Genomic DNA, 20,270 nt, shown 5'->3' on the forward strand with positions numbered 1-20,270 from the left:
CTGTGTAACAGGCTCAAGAGGCTGAATGGCTTCCTCCTGTTCCTGTGTAACAGACTCGAGGGGCTGAATGGCCTCCTCCTGTTCCTGTGTAACAGGCTCAAGAGGCTGAATGGCCTCTTCCTGTTCCTGTGTAACAGGCTCGAGGGGCTGAATGGCTTCCTCCTGTTCCTGTGTAACAGACTCGAGGGGCTGAATGGCCTCCTCCTGTTCCTGTGCAACAGGCTCGCAGGGCTGAATGGCCTCCTCCTGTTCCTGTGTAACAGGCTCGAGGGGCTGAATGGCCTCCTCCTGTTCCTGTGTAACAGGCTCGAGGGGCTGAATGGCCTCCTCCTGTTCCTGTGTAACAGGCTTGAGGAGCTGAATGGCCTCCTCCTGTTCCTGTGTAACAGGCTCGCGGGGCTGAATGGCCTCCTCCTGTTCCTGTGTAACAGGCTCGCAGGGCTGAATGGCCTCCTCCTGTTCCTGTGTAACAGGCTCGAGGGGCTGAATGGCCTCCTCCTTTTCCTAATGTAACAGGCTCGAGGCGCTGAATGGCGGCCTCCTGTTCCTGTGTAACAGGCTCGAGGGGCTGAATGGCCTCCTCCTGTTCCTGTGTAACAGGCTCGCGGGGCTGAATGGCCTCCTCCTGTTCCTATGTAATAGGCTCGAGGGGCTGAATGACCTCCTCCTGTTCCTGTGTAACAGGCTCGCAGGGCTGAATGGCGGCCTCCTGTTCCTGTGTAACAGGCTCGAGGGGCTGAATGGCCTCCTCCTGTTCCTATGTAACAGGCTCGAGGGGCTGAATGGCCTCCTCCTGTTCCTGTGTAACAGGCTTGAGGGGCTGAATGGCCTCCTCCTGTTCCTGTGTAACAGGCTCGAGGGGCTGAATGGCCTCCTCCTGTTCCTGTGTAACAGGCTCGAGGGGCTGAATGGCTTCCTCCTGTTCCTGTGTAACAGGCTCGAGGGGCTGAATGGCTTCCTCCTGTTCTTGTGTAACAGGCTCGAGGAGCTGAATGGCCTCCTGTTTCTGTGTAACAGGCTCGAGGGGCTGAATGGCCTCCTCCTGTTCCTGTGCAACAGGCTCGAGGGGCTGAATGGCCTCCTCCTGTTCCTGTGTAACAGGCTCGCGGGGCTGAATGGCCTTCTCCTGTTTCTGTGTAACGGGCTCGAGGGGCTGAATGGCCTCCTGTTCCTGTGTAACAGGCTCGATGGGCTGAATGGCCTCCTCCTGTTCCTGTGTAACAGGCTGAAGGGGCTGAATGGCCTCCTCCTGTTCCTGTGTAACAGGCTCGAGGGGCTGAATGGCCTTCTCCTGTTCCTGTGTAACAGGCTCGAGGGGCTGAATGGCTTCCTCCTGTTCCTGTGTAACAGGCTTGAGGGGCTGAATGGCCTCCTCCTGTTCCTGTGTAACAGGCTCGATAGGCTGAATTGCCTCCTCCTGTTCCTGTGTAACAGGCTCGCGGGGCTGAATGGCATCCTCCTGTTCCTAATGTAACAGGCTCGAGGGGCTGAATGGCCTCCTCCTGTTCCTGTGTAACCGGCTCGAGGGGCTGAATGGCCTCCTCCTGTCCCTGTGTAACAGGCTCGCAGGGCTGAATGGCCTCCTCCTGTTCCTGTGTAACAGGCTCGAGGGGCTGAATGGCCTCCTCCTGTTCCTGTGTAACAGGCTGAAGGGGCGGAATGGCCTCCTCCTGTTCCTGTGTAACAGGCTGAAGGGGCTGAATGGCCTCCTCCTGTTCCTGTGTAACAGGCTCGAGGGGCTGAATGGCCTCCTCCTGTTCCTGTGTAACAGGCTCGAGGGGCTGAATGGCCTCCTCCTGTTCCTGTGTAACAGGCTCGAGGGGCTGAATGGCCTCCTCCTGTTCCTGTGTAACAGGCTCGAGGGGCTGAATGGCCTCCTCCTGTTCCTGTGTAACAGGCTCGCGGGGCTGAATGGCCTCCTCCTGTTCCTATGTAATAGGCTCGAGGGGCTGAATGACCTCCTCCTGTTCCTATGTAACAGGCTCGAGGGGCTGAATGGCCTCCTCCTGTTCCTGTGTAACAGGCTCGCAGGGCTGAATGGCCTCCTCCTGTTCCTGTGTAACAGGCTGAAGGGGCTGAATGGCCTCCTCCTGTTCCTGTGTAACAGGCTCGAGGGGCTGAATGGCCTCCTCCTGTTCCTGTGTAACAGGCTTGAGGGGCTGAATGGCCTCCTCCTGTTCCTGTGTAACAGGCTCGAGGGGCTGAATGGCCTCCTCCTTTTCCTAATGTAACAGGCTCGAGGCGCTGAATGGCCTCCTCCTGTTCCTGTGTAACAGGCTCGAGGGGCTGAATGGCTTCCTCCTGTTCCTGTGTAACAGGCTCGAGGGGCTGAATGGCTTCCTCCTGTTCCTGTGTAACAGGCTCGAGGGGCTGAATGGCCTCCTGTTTCTGTGTAACAGGCTCGAGGGGCTGAATGGCCTCCTCCTGTTCCTGTGCAACAGGCTCGAGGGGCTGAATGGCCTCCTCCTGTTCCTGTGTAACAGGCTCGCGGGGCTGAATGGCCTTCTCCTGTTTCTGTGTAACGGGCTCGAGGGGCTGAATGGCCTCCTCCTGTTCCTGTGTAACAGGCTCGATGGGCTGAATGGCCTCCTCCTGTTCCTGTGTAACAGGCTCGAGGGGCTGAATGGCCTCCTCCTGTTCCTGTGTAACAGGCTGAAGGGGCTGAATGGCCTCCTCCTGTTCCTGTGTAACAGGCTCGAGGGGCTGAATGGCCTCCTCCTGTTCCTGTGTAACAGGCTCGAGGGGCTGAATGGCTTCCTCCTGTTCCAAATATAACAGGCTTGAGGGGCTGAATGGCCTCCTCCTGTTCCTGTGTAACAGGCTCGATAGGCTGAATTGCCTCCTGTTCCTGTGTAACAGGCTCGATGGGCTGAATGGCCTCCTCCTGTTCCTAATGTTACAGGCTCGATGGGCTGAATGGCCCTCCTCCTGTTCCTGTGTAACAGGCTCGAGGGGCTGAATGGCCTCCTGTTCTTATGCAGCGAGAGACTAGTAAATGTTGGGATTCAGAGGGATTTGGGGGTTCTTGTACATCACAGAAAGTTAACATGCCGGTACAGCAAGCAATTCAGGAGGCAGATGATATATTGGCTTTTATTGCAAGAGTGTTGGAGTACAAGGGTAAGAACGTGTTACTGTAATTATATAGAGAGACCATATCCTTAAGGAAGGATATACTTGCCTTGGAGTCGGCACAACGGAGGTTCACTAGGCTGATTCCTGGGATGAGAGGGCTGGCGTATGAGGAGAGATTGAGTAGATTGGGCCTATACTCTGGAGTTTAGAAGAATGGAAGGTGATCTCATTGAAACATCTCACATTTCCTAAATGGCTTGACAGGGTAGATGCTAAGAGGCTGTTTCCCGTGGCTGGGGAGTCTGGAACCAGGGGTCACAGTCTGTGGATAAGGGGGCGATCGTGGAGGACTGAGAGGAGAAATTTCTTCACTCAGAGGGTGGTGAATCTTTCGATGGAATTCCCAGAGGCTGTGGATGCTCAGGCGTTGAATATATTCAAGACTGAGATCGATAGATTTTCAGGCAATAAGTGAATCAAGGGATATGGGGATCGTGGAGTTGAGATCTTATTGAAGGGCGGAGCAGGTTCGAGGGGCCCAATGGCCTACTCCTATATAACAGGTTCGAGGAAGTAAATATACTCACGCCCCAAGTCTTAAGAGCAACTATGGGTTATGGGGAGCGGGCGGGGAGGTGGAGCTGAGCCCATGATCAGATCAGCCATAATCGTACTGAATGGTGGAGGGTACCAATGGCCAACTCCTATTTCTTAAGTTCTTAAACCCTATTTGCTGTAATTGGCTCGCTCAGTTGACAGGAGCCCCCCTCTCGCGGAGAACAGAATTATTAAAACTTTTTTGTTGCCCTGAGAGACTCGGGCCACGGGCTGCCAATCAGGCTCATGAAATGGGAAAAAAGTAGTGTTGAAAATCAACACAATAAATTTTATTTGATTAGACCTTTTAACCAGCACCTCCTCAGACATTCAACAAGTAAGACACAATTTTGGTAACCCACTTAAGGATCCGTAACATAACCTGGTGTCGTCTACTGAAGCAGAGCATTCTCTACCTGGATGGCTCTCGGGAAGGATTGAAGACCATTGCGTCTGTCCCCAGAATGAGCGGCTGCCTTGACAAGTGAGCTTAAAAGGATCCCTTTCAGAAATCTGTCTCCAGTCTCACGTCTGGCCCCTGGATGCTTGCTGGCAGAGATGGTTGGGCTTGTACGGACCGCCTATGATGATGATGATGTACTCAGTTGGAGTTTAGAAGAATGAGAGGTGATTTTATTGAAATGTCTTAAGATTCTGAGGGGGTAGATGCAGAGAGGATGTTTCCCCTCATGGGGGAAGCTAGAACTCGGGGGCATAGTTTCAGAATAAGGGGTCGGCCATTTGGGACTGAGATGAGGAGGAATTTCTTCTCCGAGGGTCGTAAATCTGTGGAATTCTCTACCCCAGAAAGCTGTGGAGGCTGGTCATTGAAAATATACAGATATATATCTAAGACAGATTCTTGAACTATAGGGGACTCAACAGTTATGGGGAACAGGCAGGGAAGTGGAGTTGAGGCCAAGATCAGATCAGCCGTGATCTTACTGAATGGCGGAGCAGGCTCGAGGGGCCGAATGGCCGACTCCTGCTCCTATTTCTTATGTTCTTATGATGGGAACAACTGATGCAGGCAAGTGATTCTGTCACCGCTGCCTTTGAAGTGACATTTTACATTCCAGGCAGCCATGTGTATCCTGGCCATTCCTGGCGAAACAAGTCGGCAGAGGGAGAGAGAGTATTTCAATTTAGACTGATGGCCACGTTTCGTAGCTGGGTGTTAATATGAAAGGGAGTCGAGGGTTATGGGGAGCGGGCAGGGAAGTGGAGTTGAGGCCAAGATCAGATCAGCCGTGATCTTATTGAATGGTGGAGCAGGCTCGAGGGGCCAAATGGCCGACTCCTGCTCCTATTTCTTATGTTCTTATGTAAACGTACCAACACTCATAACTCGTATGTGCATCCGCCTGAGAAAGAGTGTTCGAAGACCAGGCCCTCAAATCTGGCACCAAGCTCATGGTCTGCAGGGCTGTAGTAATACCCGCCCCTCCCTGTATGGCTCAGAGACATGGACCATGTACAGTAGACACCTCAAATCGTTGGAGAAATATCACCAACGGTGTCTCCGCAAGCCCCTACAAATCCCCTGAGAGGACAGACGCACCAACGTTAGTGTCCTCGATCAGGCCAACATCCCCAGCATTGAAGCCCTGACCACACTCGACCAGCCCCGCTGGGCAGGCCATATTGTCCACATGCCCGACACAAGACTCCCAAAGCAAGCGCTCTACTCGGAACTCCTACACGGCAGACGAGCCAAAGGTGGGCAGAGGAAACGCTACAAGGACACCCTCAAAGCTTCCTTGATAAAGTGCAACATCCCCACCGACACCTGGGAATCCCTGGACCAAGACCGCCCTTAGTGAAGGAAGAGCATCCGAGAGGGCGCTGAGCACCTCAAGTCTCGTCGCCGAGAGCCTGCAGAAAGGTAGCGGAAAGGGCGTGCGGCAAACCAGACTCCCCACCCACCCTTTCCCTCGATGACTGTCTGTCCCACCTGTGACAGAGACTGTAATTCCCATATTGGACTGTTCAGTCACCTGAGAACTCATTTTTGGAGTGGAAGCAAGTCTTGATTCCTCGATTTCGAGGGACTGCCCATGATGATGCACACAGCAAAGCTCCTCCCTCAATTAGAAACATAGATTGTTTCGTGTCGATCGCTGCATCCCGTATGGGACAAGCCAGCCACCTCTGTGCCATCTCCTGCTTTAAGTCGGGGGGTCAGCCATTCGAAGCACTGAGCTCCACTTTCAATGGAGGGGACGTGGGGAGAGAGTTTCATGGCTCCCGCCGACCTATTCTGTAATCTGAAGCTTGTCTGCATTGCAGGGGACAGCTGGCGGACTGAGACAGCTACACGGCAAAATCGGGGTGCTTTGCTGTCAGTCAGGCTCCCTCCCTGCTCGTTGAGTCTGCAGGAGTCACAGTGACATGGCTTCTCCCTATCTCTGTAACCCACACTGGCCCTACACCCCTCCGAGATCTATGCGCCTCTCCAATTGTGGTCTCTTGTGCATTCCCAATTTCATCGCTCCACCATTGGCGAGAAGTAACCCCTCTCACCCAGCACCGTGTTACTGACTGTATCTGTACTGATGTTAATCCAGCTCCCTCACACTGTCACTCAGTAACCCCTCTCACCCAGCACCGTGTTACTGACTGTATCTCTACTGATGTTAATCCAGCTCCCTCACACTGTCACTCAGTAACCCCTCTCACCCAGCGCCCCTGACTGTATCTGTACTGATGTTAATCCAGCTCCCTCACACTGTCACTCAGTAACCCCTCTCCCCCAGCACCGTGTTACTGACTGTATCTCTACTGATGTTAATCCAGCTCCCTCACACTGTCACTCAGTAACCCCTCTCCCCCAGCACCGTGTTACTGACTGTATCTCTACTGATGTTAATCCAGCTCCCTCATGCTGTCACTCAGTAACCCCTCTCACCCAGCACCGTGTTACTGACTGTATCTCTACTGATGTTAATCCAGCTCCCTCACACTGTCACTCAGTAACCCCTCTCCCCCAGCGCCCTGTGTTACTGACTGTATCTCTACTGATGTTAATCCAGCTCCCTCACACTGTCACTTCGTAACCCCTCTCACCCAGCACCGTGTCATTGACTGTATCTCTACTGATGTTAATCCAGCTCCCTCACACTGTCACTTCGTAACCCCTCTCACCCAGCACCGTGTCATTGACTGTATCTCTACTGATGTTAATCCAGCTCCCTCACACTGTCACTCAGTAACCCCTCTCACCCAGCGCCCTGTGTTACTGACTGTATCTCTACTGATGTTAATCCAGCTCCCTCACACTGTCACACAGTAACCCCTCTCACCCAGCGCCCTGTGTTACTGACTGTATCTCTACTGATGTTAATCCAGCTCCCTCACACTGTCACTCAGTAACCCCTCTCACCCAGCGCCCTGTGTTACTGACTGTATCTCTACTGATGTTAATCCAGCTCCCTCACACTGTCACACAGTAACCCCTCTCACCCAGCACCGTGTTACTGACTGTATCTCTACTGATGTTAATCCAGCTCCCTCACACTGTCACTCAGTAATCCCTCTCCCCCAGCGCCCCTGACTGTATCTCTACTGATGTTAATCCAGCTCCCTCACACTGTCACTCAGTAACCCCTCTCACCCAGCACCGTGTCATTGACTGTATCTCTACTGATGTTAATCCAGCTCCCTCACACTGTCACTCAGTAACCCCTCTCACCCAGCGCCCTGTGTTACTGACTGTATCTCTACTGATGTTAATCCAGCTCCCTCACACTGTCACACAGTAACCCCTCTCACCCAGCACCATGTTACTGACTGTATCTCTACTGATGTTAATCCAGCTCCCTCACACTGTCACTCAGTAATCCCTCTCCCCCAGCGCCCCTGACTGTATCTCTACTGATGTTAATCCAGCTCCCTCACACTGTTACTCAGTAACCCCTCTCCCCCAGCACCCTGTGTTACTGACTGTATCTCTACTGATGTTAATCCAGCTCCCTCACACTGTCACTCAGTAATCCCTCTCCCCCAGCGCCCCTGACTGTATCTGTACTGATGTTAATCCAGCTCCCTCACACTGTCACTCAGTAACCCCTCTCCCCCAGCACCCTGTGTTACTGACTGTATCTCTACTGATGTTAATCCAGCTCCCTCACACTGTCACTCAGTAACCCCTCTCCCCCAGCACCCTGTGTTACTGACTGTATCTCTACTGATGTTAATCCAGCTCCCTCACACTGTCACTCAGTAACCCCTCTCCCCCAGCACCCTGTATTACTGACTGTATCTGTACTGATGTTAATCCAGCTCCCTCATGCTGTCACTCAGTAATATGGAGGGGAACCATCTTGGGTTGAGAAGAAGACGATTAATATTCCAGCCAATGTCAAGTGCTGTCTGTTTAATTGTGAAGAAGCGATAATTGATATATTTACACAGTTGTGTACACTGCAGGTGGAGTCATCATATTTGCAGACAAGACCCACAGCCATTTTATTAATGCCCTGCTCATTGAAACCCATGATGGGCAACATTGGACATCACACAGCACCTTCTGTCCCAAAGCGTTTTACAGCCAATGACGTGTAGTCACTGACGCTAATGAGGGATAAATATTGGCCCAGGACACTAGAGAGAAATCCCCTGCTCTTCTTCCAATAGTGGCCATGGGAACAATTTGCGTCCACCTCGGAGGGCAGACGGGGCCTCGGTTTAACATCTCATCTGAAAGACTGCCCCTCTGACAGTGCGGCGCTCCCTCAGTACTGCCCCTCCGACAGTGCGGCGCTCCCTCAGTACTGCCCTGCGACAGTGCGCCGCTCCCTCAGTACTGCCCATCCGACAGTGCGGCGCTCCCTCAGTATTGCCCCTCCGACAGTGCGGCGCTCCCTCAGTACTGCCCCTCCGACAGTGCGGCGCTCCCTCAGTACTGCCCCTCCGACAGTGCGGCGCTCCCTCAGTACTGCCCCTCCGACAGTGCGGCGCTCCCTCAGTACTGCCCCTTTGACAGTGCGGCGCTCCCTCAGTACTGCCCCTCCGACAGTGCGGCGCGCCCTCAGTACTGCCCCTCCGACAGTGCGGCGCTCCCTCAGTACTGCCCCTCCGACAGTGCGGCGCTCCCTCAGTACTGCCCCTATGACAGTGCGGCGCTCCCTCAGTACTGCCCCTCCGACAGTGCGGCGCTCCCTCAGTACTGCCCCTCCGACAGTGCGGCGCTCCCTCAGTACTGCCCCTCCGACAGTGCGGCGCTCCCTCAGTACTGCCCCTCCGACAGTGCGGCGCTCCCTCAGTACTGCCCCTCCGACAGTGCGGCGCTCCCTCAGTACTGCCCCTTTGACAGTGCGGCGCTCCCTCAGCGCTGCCCTGCGACAGTGTGCCGCTCCCTCAGTACTGCCCCTTTGACAGTGCGGCGCTCCCTCAGCACTGCACTGGGAATGTCAGCCTAGATTTACGTGCTCAAGTCACGGGGTGGGGCTCGAACCTCAACCTTCTGACTCATGAGGCGAGGATGCTAACTACTGAGCCACGGCTGACACATTGCATTGCAACATTTAAATAGGAAAAAGCCTGAAAATAGCTTGGACACATGGGAACCAAGGTTGCTGTGTTTCTCTCGAACGTGGGCCCTCAAAATTACATCACAAGAGGCCAATTGGTCCATTGTCTGTGTCAGTGCTAGCCCTTCAAGTAAAGCACTCCACTCAAATCCCATTTCCTTGTACCCATTTCTGATAATCCTTATCAAATCCTCATATTGAATTGGAGAAACTTGCAGGGCAATGGGAAAAGAGCAAGGGGTGAGTGCAACTAATTGGACAGCTCTTCCAAATGTTGAACTAGTCTCAATAGCCTCCCCTGTGGTGAAGCACTCCATGCTCAAATAGACCCCTTGTGTGAACACATTTCACCTTCATTCTCCTAGTGATAATCCTCAATCTGTGTCCCCTTGTTATCGAGTCACCCAGCAGTGAGTACAATCATTCACTATTTGCCCTTAAGTTTTCAACCCCACATAACCATAGGAACGCAGGAACAGGAGGAAGCCATTCAGCCCCAGGAGCCTGTGTCGCCATTCAATGAGATCGCGGCTCATTCTGCGACCTAACTCCATCTACCCACCTTTGCCCCATAGCCCTTAATACCTTTGGTTGACAAAAATCTTATCACTCTCAGATTAAAATTTAACAATTGACCAAGTATCAATTGTTCCCGCCCCGACTGAATCCTTCTTCAGACTTTCCCCTCGAGCTCCAACCCCCCTCTCTCCACATGCAGGTCATATGACAGGATTCGCCCCTTGCCGGAAGACGCATTTACAGTGCCTCAGTGTGTCTTAGTCTTCAATTTAAGAGAGGAAATTCCCCTCCCACATCATAGAACGATACAGCACAGGAGGAGGCCATTGGGCCCATCAAGCCTGTGCCGGCTCTGTGACAGAGCGATCCAATCAGTCCCACTCACCCCTGATCTTTCCCCACAGCCCGGCTAATGTTTCCTTTTCAAGTATTTATCCAATTCCCGGTTTGAAAGTCACTATTGAATCTGCTCCCACCGCCCTTTCAGGCAGCGCGTTCCCGATCACAACAACTCGCTGCGTAAACACATTCTCCCCATCTCCCCCTCTGGTTCCATCGCCGATTATCGTCAATCTGTGTCCCTATGGTTACCCACCCTCCTGCCCCTGGGAACAGTTTCTCCCCGATCTACTCCATCAAAACCCTTCATTATTTGAACACCTCCATTAAATCTCCTCTTAACCTTCTCTGCTCCAAGGAGAACAACCCCAGCTTCTCCAGTCTCTCCACGTAACTGAAGTTTCTCATCCCTGGAACCATTCTGGTCAATCTCCTCTGCACCCTCTCCAAGGCCGGGACACCCTTCCTAAAGTGCGGGGCCCAGAATTGGACACAATACTCCAGCTGGGGCCGAGCCAGTGATTTATAAATTTGCTCCCTTCCCGCATCTCCCCCGTCACCACCTCTTAACTGGGACGATCGTGTGTGAATCTCCTGACTGATGGGCCATTCACATACCTGCTGATCATCGGCTGATGGTTAGTAAACCTCTGCAGCTTTGCTTCACCTCTCTGGACAAGATGCGTGTCCCATTGCTTCATGTGTCCCCTCTCTTTCTCCGCCCCCCCCCCCCCCCCCCACTCCTTAAAGGGGAGGATCTGAATTTCTGTCCCCCGGGCCAGATTAGGTGAATGGGCAAAACTGTGGCGGATGTGGGCAAGTGTGAGGTCTTCTACTTTGGAGCTAAGATAGACTGATCAGAGTATTTTGTCAATGGTGAGAAGCGAGGGACTGTGGAGGAGCGGAGAGATTTAGGGGTCCAAGTACAAAAAGAAGTAAAAGCTGGTTGACAAGTACAAAAAATAATGAAAAAGCTAACGGCCTTTATCTCAGGGGGCTGGAATACAAAGTGGGGGGGGGGTGAGTTGTTATACTGCAGTTTATATAAAGCTCGGGTCAGACCCCCAGCTGCAGTGACTGTGTCCAGTTCTGTGCCCCGCCCCTCAGGGAGGATCTATCAGCCTCTGAGGGGGAGTGTCGGAGATTCACCAGAATGATACCGGGGATAAAGGGTTAAATTAAGAGGGCAGGTTCCATCTACAAGATGCACTGCAGCAACTCGCCAAGGCTTCTTCGGCAGCACCTCCCAAACCCGTGACCTCTACCCCCTCGAAGGACAAGGGCAGCAGGCGCAGGGGAACACCACCACCTCCACGTTCCCCTCCCAGTCACACACCATCCTGACTTGGAAATATATCGGCCGTTCCTTCATCGTCGCTGGGTCACAATCCTGGAACTCCCTCCCTAACAGCACTGTGGGAGCACCTTCACCACACGGACTGCAGCGGTTCAAGAAGGCAGCTCACCACCACCTTCTCAAGGGGCGATTAGGGATGGGCAATAAATGCCGGCCTTGCCAGCGACACACACATCCCGTGAACTGGGTTTATACTCCCTTGAATTTGGGAGATTGTGACTGAGTTAATTGAGGTGTTGAGAGGATTTGATGGGGTAGATAGATCCTGTTTCCTCTGGTAGCGGGGGTTGAGTCCAGAACAAGGTGGCATAACCTTAAAATTAGAGCCTGGACGTTCAGGAGTGATGTTAGGCAAGTCTTCTTCACACAAAGGGTGCTGGGAATCTGGAACTCTCTCCCCCCAAAAAGGCTGTGGATGGCGGTGGGTCAATTGGAGCTCTCAAGACTGAGATAGAAAGAATTTTGTTGGGGAAGGGTACCGAGGGATAGGGAGAAAAAGTGGGTAAATGAGGTTGAGGCACAGATCAGCCATAAATGGCAGAGCAGGCCCGAGGGGCTGAATGGCCTCCTCCTGTTCCTATGTACAATGTACAATGCCGCTCCAGGCAACTGGGACGCTGCATGTTTAACTGGGGCCAGTCATGTTGGTAACACGCATTTATTTGCCCAGTGTCCAGAGGAGGAAGAGAGTGAGCGGCTGTTTCTGAGTTATCCCCATCGAAATAGTCTGTTAGGGAGCGTGGGGATTCCAAGTCGTTTCTTGAGGTGCCAACTTGTACCACCAGAGAGCTCAGTTTAACGAATGGGTGACGAGAGATTCTCGTTCCAACTCTCCGGAGCGTGTAGTTTAATACAGAATTACCTCCACCTTGGAATTGGAGATCAACACAGATCTGATCTGGGAGGGGGGAAGGAAGGGTAGCTGGGGGAACAGCGACACAGAATTTAGACGGACCAAAGCTCTCCCCCCTTTTGCCACTGCACAGAAATCTGACGAAAATGATGAAATATTCCCCCAATTATCCCAGTCTTTCCAGCCGCCCAGACACGGGCACCATCACAGAATTTAAGAATCATCTTCACGTCAAATATGCCTTCTGCTTTGGAACTCACGATTTCAACAGTTCAAAGCTCAGAGATTTTCAGATGTTCGATGAGTATCCAGACAGATTGCACCTCGTGAGGTGACTCCACGACATGCTGCGGCTAAAGAACGCCCAGTCCCTGCGGGCGGCAGTAGTGTCAATTGTGCCCGTCTGTAGTGCGTTGTGAGGCGGGGGACCATCCAGATACCAGATAAACCAGAAAAACTCCCATCGGGCACTCTGCATAGCAGCTCTGGGCCTCGGATTTGCTGCTCCACCAACTTTTAGATATCCATATAGAGTGAGCTTTACTCTGTATCTAACCTGTGGGGTACCTGCCAAAGTAAAGCTCCCAAAGTAAAGCTCCCTCTACACTGTCCCATCACACACTCCCAGGGCAGGTACTGCACAGGGTTAGATACAGAGTAAAGCTCCCTCTACACTGTCCCATCAAACACTCCCAGGGCAGGTACAGCATGGGGTTAGATACAGAGTAAAGCTCCCTCTACACTGTCCCATCAAACACTCCCAGGGCAGGTACAGGGGGTTAGATACAGAGTAAAGCTCCCTCTACACTGTCCCATCACACACTCCCAGGGCAGGTACAGCATGGGTTAGAGTAAAGCTCCCTCTACACTGTCCCATCAAACACTCCCAGGGCAGGTACAAGGGGTTAGATACAGAGTAAAGCTCCCTCTACATTGTCCCATCAAACACTCCCAGGGCAGGTACAGCACGGGTTAGATACAGAGTAAAGCTCCCTCTACACTGTCCCATCAAACACTCCCAGGGCAGGTACAAGGGGTTAGATACAGAGTAAAGCTCCCTCTACACTGTCCCATCAAACACTCCCAGGGCAGGTACAGCACGGGGTTAGATACAGAGTAAAGCTCCCTCGACACTGTCCCATCAAACATTCCCAGGGCAGGTACAGCACGGAGTTAGATACAGAGTAAAGCTCCCTCTACACTGTCCCATCAAACACTCCCAGGGCAGGTACAGCACGGGTTAGATACAGAGTAAAGCTCCCTCTACACTGTCCCATCAAACACTCCCAGGGCAGGTACAGCACGGGTTAGATACAGAGTAAAGCTCCCTCTATAGCGAGGGGATTTGAGAACAGGGGCAGGGAGGTGTTGCTACAGTTGTACAGGGCCTTGGTGAGGCCACACCTGGAGTATTGTGTACAGTTTTGGTCTCCTAACTTGAGGAAGGACATTCTTGCTATTGAGGGAGTGCAGCGAAGGTTCACCAGACTAATTCCTGAGATGGCGGGACTGACATATCAAGAAAGACTGGATCAACTAGGCTTGTATTCACTGGAGTTCAGAAGAATGAGAGGGGATCTCATAGAAACGTTTAAAATTCTGACGGGTTTAGACAGGTTAGATGCAGGAAGAATGTTCCCAATGTTGGGGAAGTCCAGAACCAGGGGTCACAGTCTGAGGATAAGGGGTAAACCATTTAGGACCGAGATGAGGAGAAACTTCTTCACCCAGAGAGTGGTGACCCTGTGGAATTCTCTACCACAGGAAGTTGTTGAGGCCAATTCACTAAATATATTCAAAAAGGAGTGAGATGTAGTCCTTACTACTAGGGGGATCAAGGGGTATGGCGAGAAAGCAGGAATGGGGTACTGAAGTTGCATGTTCAGCCATGAACTCATTGAATGGCGGTGCAGGCTCGAAGGGCCGAATGGCCTACTCCTGCACCTATTTTCTATGTTTCTATGTCCCATCAAACACTCCCAGGGCAGGTACAGAACGGGTTAGATACAGAGTAAAGCTCCCTCTACACTGTCCCATCAAACACTCCCAGGGCAGGTACAGCACGGGTTAGATACAGAGTAAAGCTCCCTCTAAACTGTCCCATCAAACACTCCCAGGGCAGGTACAGCACGGGGTTAGATACAGAATAAAGCTCCCTCTGCACTGACCCACCAAGCTTCCTGAGCTCCTGCCTTAGAATAGTGCCCCGATTCCAACACCAGCCTCTGTGAGTGAGATGGCAGTAGAGTCCCAGTTCGAACCAGATTAGGGGCAGTATCGGGACCGCCCACATTCCTTACACATTGGACCCTAAAAGCCAGGAGACCGATGACCCTAGCACCCTATCAGTCTGGGTTGGAGGGAAACCCGGGTCCAGAGGGGAAAGGTCAGTGTCTAACCAACAGCGCCATGCCAGTAGTGACCAATGCCCCATTATGGGCCGACAATGCTTTGGTGAAGGGGTATCTGGGCGACCGGATGGGGAAAAGGGGTGGGGATAAACAAGCGATGTGGAGTGGGTGGGTGATAAGGGGGCCGTGAGAACGGGGGGGGGGGGGGCGGGGGGAGGATTTAACACCCAGACCTCAGATATAACTGAGGGAATCTCGGCCCCAGGGTATGGGATTCCCCACTCTTCGGAGAATGGGGTAGGCCCCTCCCAGAGGTCAATCAGGTCATCTCCCTCCGTATCACCCACAATGCAACGCGCGGCCAAGGAACGGTTCATCTGGTATCTGCCAGGTTGATCCCCCGCAAGCACCTCCCCTAGTCTTGGCCGGTCGGCTCGCTCAGGATGTCTTGTCTGGCCATAGTTTCGGAGAAGAGGCTCAGCAGGTTGTTGAGCCCCAGCAGGTAACCGTCCTCTCGGTTGCCCTCCTCCCAGGCCTGGTCGTGCTGCAAGGTCTGGCCCTCAGGCAGGGCCATCGTCTTCCCGAAGTCGATCATCCAGACGTTGGCCCGTCCTTTCTTCTCGTGGATGAACAGCAGGGAGCTCCCGATAACCTGGGGTGGGGCGAGGGGGGGCAAAGAGAAAATAAGGCTTGCATTTATATAGCGCCTTTCATGACCACCGGATGTCTCAAAGAGCTTTACAGCCAATGAAGTACATTTGGAGTGTAGTCACTGTTGTAATGTAGGAAACGCGGCAAACAATCTGTGCACAGCAAGCTCCCATAAACAGCACTGTGATAATGACCCCGATCATCTGTTTTTTAATTTTGATTGAGGGATAAATATTGGCCCCAGGACACCGGGGATAATTCCCCTGCTCTTCTTCGAAATAATGCTGTGGGATCTTTTATGTCCACCTGAGAGCACAGATGGGGCCTTGGTTTAACGTCTCATCCGAAAGATGGCACCTCCGACAGTGCGGCGCTCCCTCAGTACTGCACCTCCGACAGTGCGGCGCTCCCTAAGTACTACCCCTCCAACAGTGCGGCGCTCCCTCAGTAGTGCCCCTCCAACAGTGCGGCGCTCCCTCAGTACTGCCCCTCCGACAGTGCGGCGCTCCCTCAGTAGTGCCCCTCCAACAGTGCGGCGCTCCCTCAGTACTGCCCCTCCAACAGTGCGGTGCTCCCTCAGTAGTGCCCCTCCAACAGTGCGGCGCTCCCTCAGTACTGCCCCTCCGACAGTGCGGCGCTCCCTCAGTACTGGCCCTCCGACAGTGCGGCGCTCCCTCAGCACTGCCCCTCCGAGAGTGCGGCGCTTCCTCAGCACTGCCCCTCCGAGAGTGTGGTGCTCCCTCAGCACTGCCCCTCCGACAGTGCAGTGCTCCCTCAGTACTGCTCCTCCGACAGTGCGGCGCTCCCTCAGTACTGCCCCTCCGACAGTGCGGCGCTCCCTCAGTACTGCCCCTCCGACAGTGCGGCGCTCCCTCAGTACTGCCCCTCCAACAGTGCGGCGCTCCCTCAGTAGTGCCCCTCCAACAGTGCGCCGCTCCCTCAGTACTGTCCCTCCGAGAGTGCGGTGCTCCCTCAGTACTGGCCCTCCGACAGTACGGCGCTCCCTCAGCACTGCCCCTCCGAGAGTGCGGCGCTTCCTCAGCACTGCCCCTCCGAGAGTGTGGTGCTCCCTCAGCACTGCCCCTCCGACAGTGCGGCGCTCCCTCAGTACTGTACCTCCGACAGTGCGGCGCTCCCTAAGTACTACCCCTCCAACAGTGCGGCGCTCCCTCAGTAGGGCTGGCTAAAGTTGCAATTCCTGCATGGAATTTGGCTATGTCCAATTAATGGGTCCAATGAGGCAGCAGAGTCTGGTCAGAGGTGGCCTGCTGAAGGTATTTGTGCATTGTAATGTTTGATACAAGTAACGAGTTCAAGTAGGTAATTGTGAATAAAAAGGCATTTCTACTCCATGCTGTCTCAGTTATAGAATATTCCAAAGATAGAAACCAAATGGACCCAACCCCTTCCCATTCACTCCCATTGTACACAATCCCAATGGACCAAAACCCCTTCCCATTCACTCCCATTGTACACAATCCCAATGGACCCAAACCCCTTCCCATTCACTCCCATTGTACACAATCCCAATGGACCCAAACCCCTTCCCATTCACTCCCATTGTACACAATCCCAATGGACCCAAACCCCTTCCCATTCACTCCCATTGTACAGAATCCCAATGGACCAAACCCCTTCCCATTCACTTCCACTGTACACAATCCCAATGAACCCAAACCCCTTCCCATTCACTCCCATTGTACACAATCCCAATGGACCCAAACCCCTTCCCATTCACTCCCATTGTACACAATCCCAATGGACCCAAACCCCTTCCCATTCACTCCCATTGCACACAATCCCAATGGACCCAAACCCCTTCCCATTCACTCCCTCTGTACACAATCCCAATGGACCAAAACCCCTTCCCATTCACTCCCATTGTACACAATCCCAATGGACCCAAACCCCTTCCCATTCACTCCTATTGTACACAATCCCAATGGACCCAAACCCCTTCCCATTCACTCCCATTGTACACAATCCCAATGGACCCAAACCCCTTCCCATTCACTCCCATTGTACACAATCCCAATGGACCCAAACCCCTTCCCATTCACTCCCATTGCACACAATCCCAATGGACCCAAACCCCTTCCCATTCACTCCCTCTGTACACAATCCCAATGGACCCAAACCCCTTCCCATTCACTCCCATTGTACACAATCCCAATGGACCCAAACCCCTTCCCATTCACTCCTATTGTACAGAATCCCAATGGACCCAAACCCCTTCCCATTCACTCCCATTGTACACAATCCCAATGGACCCAAACCCCTTCCCATTCACTCCTATTGTACACAATCCCAATGGACCCAATCCTTTCCTATTCAGACCCATTGGATTGTTCCTTAACGACGTATAATGTGTTGCCTGCATTGTTTGTGGGAGCTTGCTGTGTGCAAATTGGCCTCAGCGTTTCCTACATTCTCGCAATGACGTAAATGCTCTTTCCTTTCCTTCCCATAAAAAACTCTTGTAACCGGGACAACCCAACCGTCTGGGAGACACCCAGAGGATGACCTGCTTCTTTCTGAAGCTGAAAACCAACAGAGCAATCAGACAATCCCGCCCAACCTCCATCCTGAGGGAATACGACCTTGCAACCAAGAACATCAAACTGCTAACATACCTCATGAGATCTGAAAAACTGAGACTGCAGTAATGCGTCCTTGATAGTTTGCAACCGATTGCAATAGGCTTTCTGTAAAACAGAAGAGGGGCGGTTTAAAATGTGACACTGTCCGTGCCAGATATGAGTCCCTTCGCAAAATGTAAACATGTAAAAGTATTCTCCAACCGTCTCCCTTAACCTCATGGTTCCCACGAGAACTAAACCAGGAGGAGGGTGAGGGGACACACTCTAATTCCTGGTGGGCCACGCACTCACTGGGAACCAACGAGACTCAGAGTAGAAACAGGGCTGGTGTGGGAACAGGTCAAACTAAAGCAGGGGAGGGGGAGCTTTACTCTGTATCTAACCTGTGCTGTACCTGCCCTGGGAGTGTTTGATGGGACAGTGCAGAGGGAGCTTTACTCTGTATCTAACCCCCCATACCTGCCCTGGGAGTGTTTGATGGGGACAGTGTAGAGGGAGCTTTACTCTGTATCTAACCCCCTGTACCTGCCCCGGGAGTGTGTGATGGGACAGTGTAGAGGGAGCTTTACTCTGTATCTAACCCCCTGTACCTGCCCCGGGAGTGTTTGATGGGACAGTGTAGAGGGAGCTTTACTCTGTATCTAACCCCCCATACCTGCCCCGGGAGTGTTTGATGGGACAGTGTAGAGGGAGCTTTACTCTGTATCTAACCCCCTGTACCTGCCCTGGGGGTGTTTGATGGGGACAGTGTAGAGGGAGCTTTACTCTGTATCTAACCCCGTGCTGTACCTGCCCTGGGAGTGTTTCATGGGGACAGTGTAGAGGGAGCTTTACTCTGTATCTAACCCCGTGCTGTACCTGCCCTGGGAGTGTTTGATGGGACAGTGTAGAGGGAGCTTTACTCTGTATCTAACCCCCTGTACCTGCCCCGGGAGTGTTTGATGGGACAGTGTAGAGTGAGCTTTACTCTGTATCTAACCCCCTGTACCTGCCCTGGGAGTGTGTGATGGGGACAGTGTAGAGGGAGCTTTACTTTGTATCTAACCCCGTGCTGTACCTGCCCTGGGAGTGTGTGATGGGACAGTGTAGAGGGAGCTTTACTTTGTATCTAACCCCGTGCTGTACCTGCCCTGGGAGTGTTTGATGGGGACAGTGTAGAGGGAGCTTTACTCTGTATCTAACCCCGTGCTGTACCTGCCCTGGGAGTGTTTCATGGGGACAGTGTAGAGGGAGCTTTACTCTGTATCTAACCCCGTGCTGTACCTGCCCCGGGAGTGTTTGATGGGACAGTGTAGAGGGAGCTTTACTCTGTATCTAACCCCCTGTACCTGCCCTGGGGGTGTTTGATGGGGACAGTGTAGAGGGAGCTTTACTCTGTATCTAACCCCGTGCTGTACCTGCCCTGGGAGTGTTTCATGGGGACAGTGTAGAGGGAGCTTTACTCTGTATCTAACCCCGTGCTGTACCTGCCCTGGGAGTGTTTGATGGGACAGTGTAGAGGGAGCTTTACTCTGTATCTAACCCCCTGTACCTGCCCCGGGAGTGTTTGATGGGACAGTGTAGAGTGAGCTTTACTCTGTATCTAACCCCCTGTACCTGCCCTGGGAGTGTGTGATGGGGACAGTGTAGAGGGAGCTTTACTTTGTATCTAACCCCGTGCTGTACCTGCCCTGGGAGTGTTTGATGGGACAGTGTAGAGGGAGCTTTACTTTGTATCTAACCCCGTGCTGTACCTGCCCCGGGAGTGTTTGATGGGACAGTGTAGAGTGAGCTTTACTCTGTATCTAACCCCCTGTACCTGCCCTGGGAGTGTGTGATGGGGACAGTGTAGAGGGAGCTTTACTTTGTATCTAACCCCGTGCTGTACCTGCCCTGGGAGTGTGTGATGGGACAGTGTAGAGGGAGCTTTACTTTGTATCTAACCCCGTGCTGTACCTGCCCTGGGAGTGTTTGATGGGGACAGTGTAGAGGGAGCTTTACTCTGTATCTAACCCCCTGTACCTGCCCCGGGAGTGTTTGATGGGACAGTGTAGAGGGAGCTTTACTCTGTATCTAACCCCATGCTGTACCTGCCCTAGGAGTGTTTGATGGGACAGTGTAGAGGGAGCTTTACTCTGTATCTAACCCCGTGCTGTACCTGCCCTGGGAGTGTTTGATGAGGCAGTGTAGAGGGAACTTTACTCTGTATCTAACCCCCTGTACCTGCCCTGGGAGTGTTTGATGGGGACAGTGTAGAGGGAGCTTTACTCTGTATCTAACCCCGTGCTGTACCTGCCCTGGGAATGTGTGATGGGACAGTGTAGAGGGAGCTTTACTCTATCTAACCCCGTGCTGTACCTGCACTGGGAGTGTTTGATGGGACAATGTAGAGGGAGCTTTACTCTGTATCTAACGTCC

General features: G+C 52.9%; 1 protein-coding gene across 1 annotated transcript in view; it reads right to left on the reverse strand.

Annotated features, from left to right (window-relative positions):
- Nucleotides 1-15,026: 15,026 nt before the first annotated feature.
- The window catches only part of LOC139239372 (inositol-trisphosphate 3-kinase B-like), a 74,681-nt gene continuing 69,437 nt past the window's right edge, over nt 15,027-20,270 (reverse strand). Inside the window, exons 6-7 of the mRNA XM_070868048.1 lie at nt 17,907-17,974; nt 15,027-15,274 (exon numbers count right to left, since the gene is read on the reverse strand). Coding sequence (XP_070724149.1) covers nt 15,038-15,274; nt 17,907-17,974 — 305 coding nt within the window. The 3' untranslated portion in view covers nt 15,027-15,037. The remainder of the gene's footprint in view (nt 15,275-17,906; nt 17,975-20,270) is intronic.

This window comes from Pristiophorus japonicus, chromosome 27, assembly GCF_044704955.1.
Source record: "Pristiophorus japonicus isolate sPriJap1 chromosome 27, sPriJap1.hap1, whole genome shotgun sequence".
In the NCBI taxonomy this organism is placed as follows: domain Eukaryota; kingdom Metazoa; phylum Chordata; class Chondrichthyes; family Pristiophoridae; genus Pristiophorus; species Pristiophorus japonicus.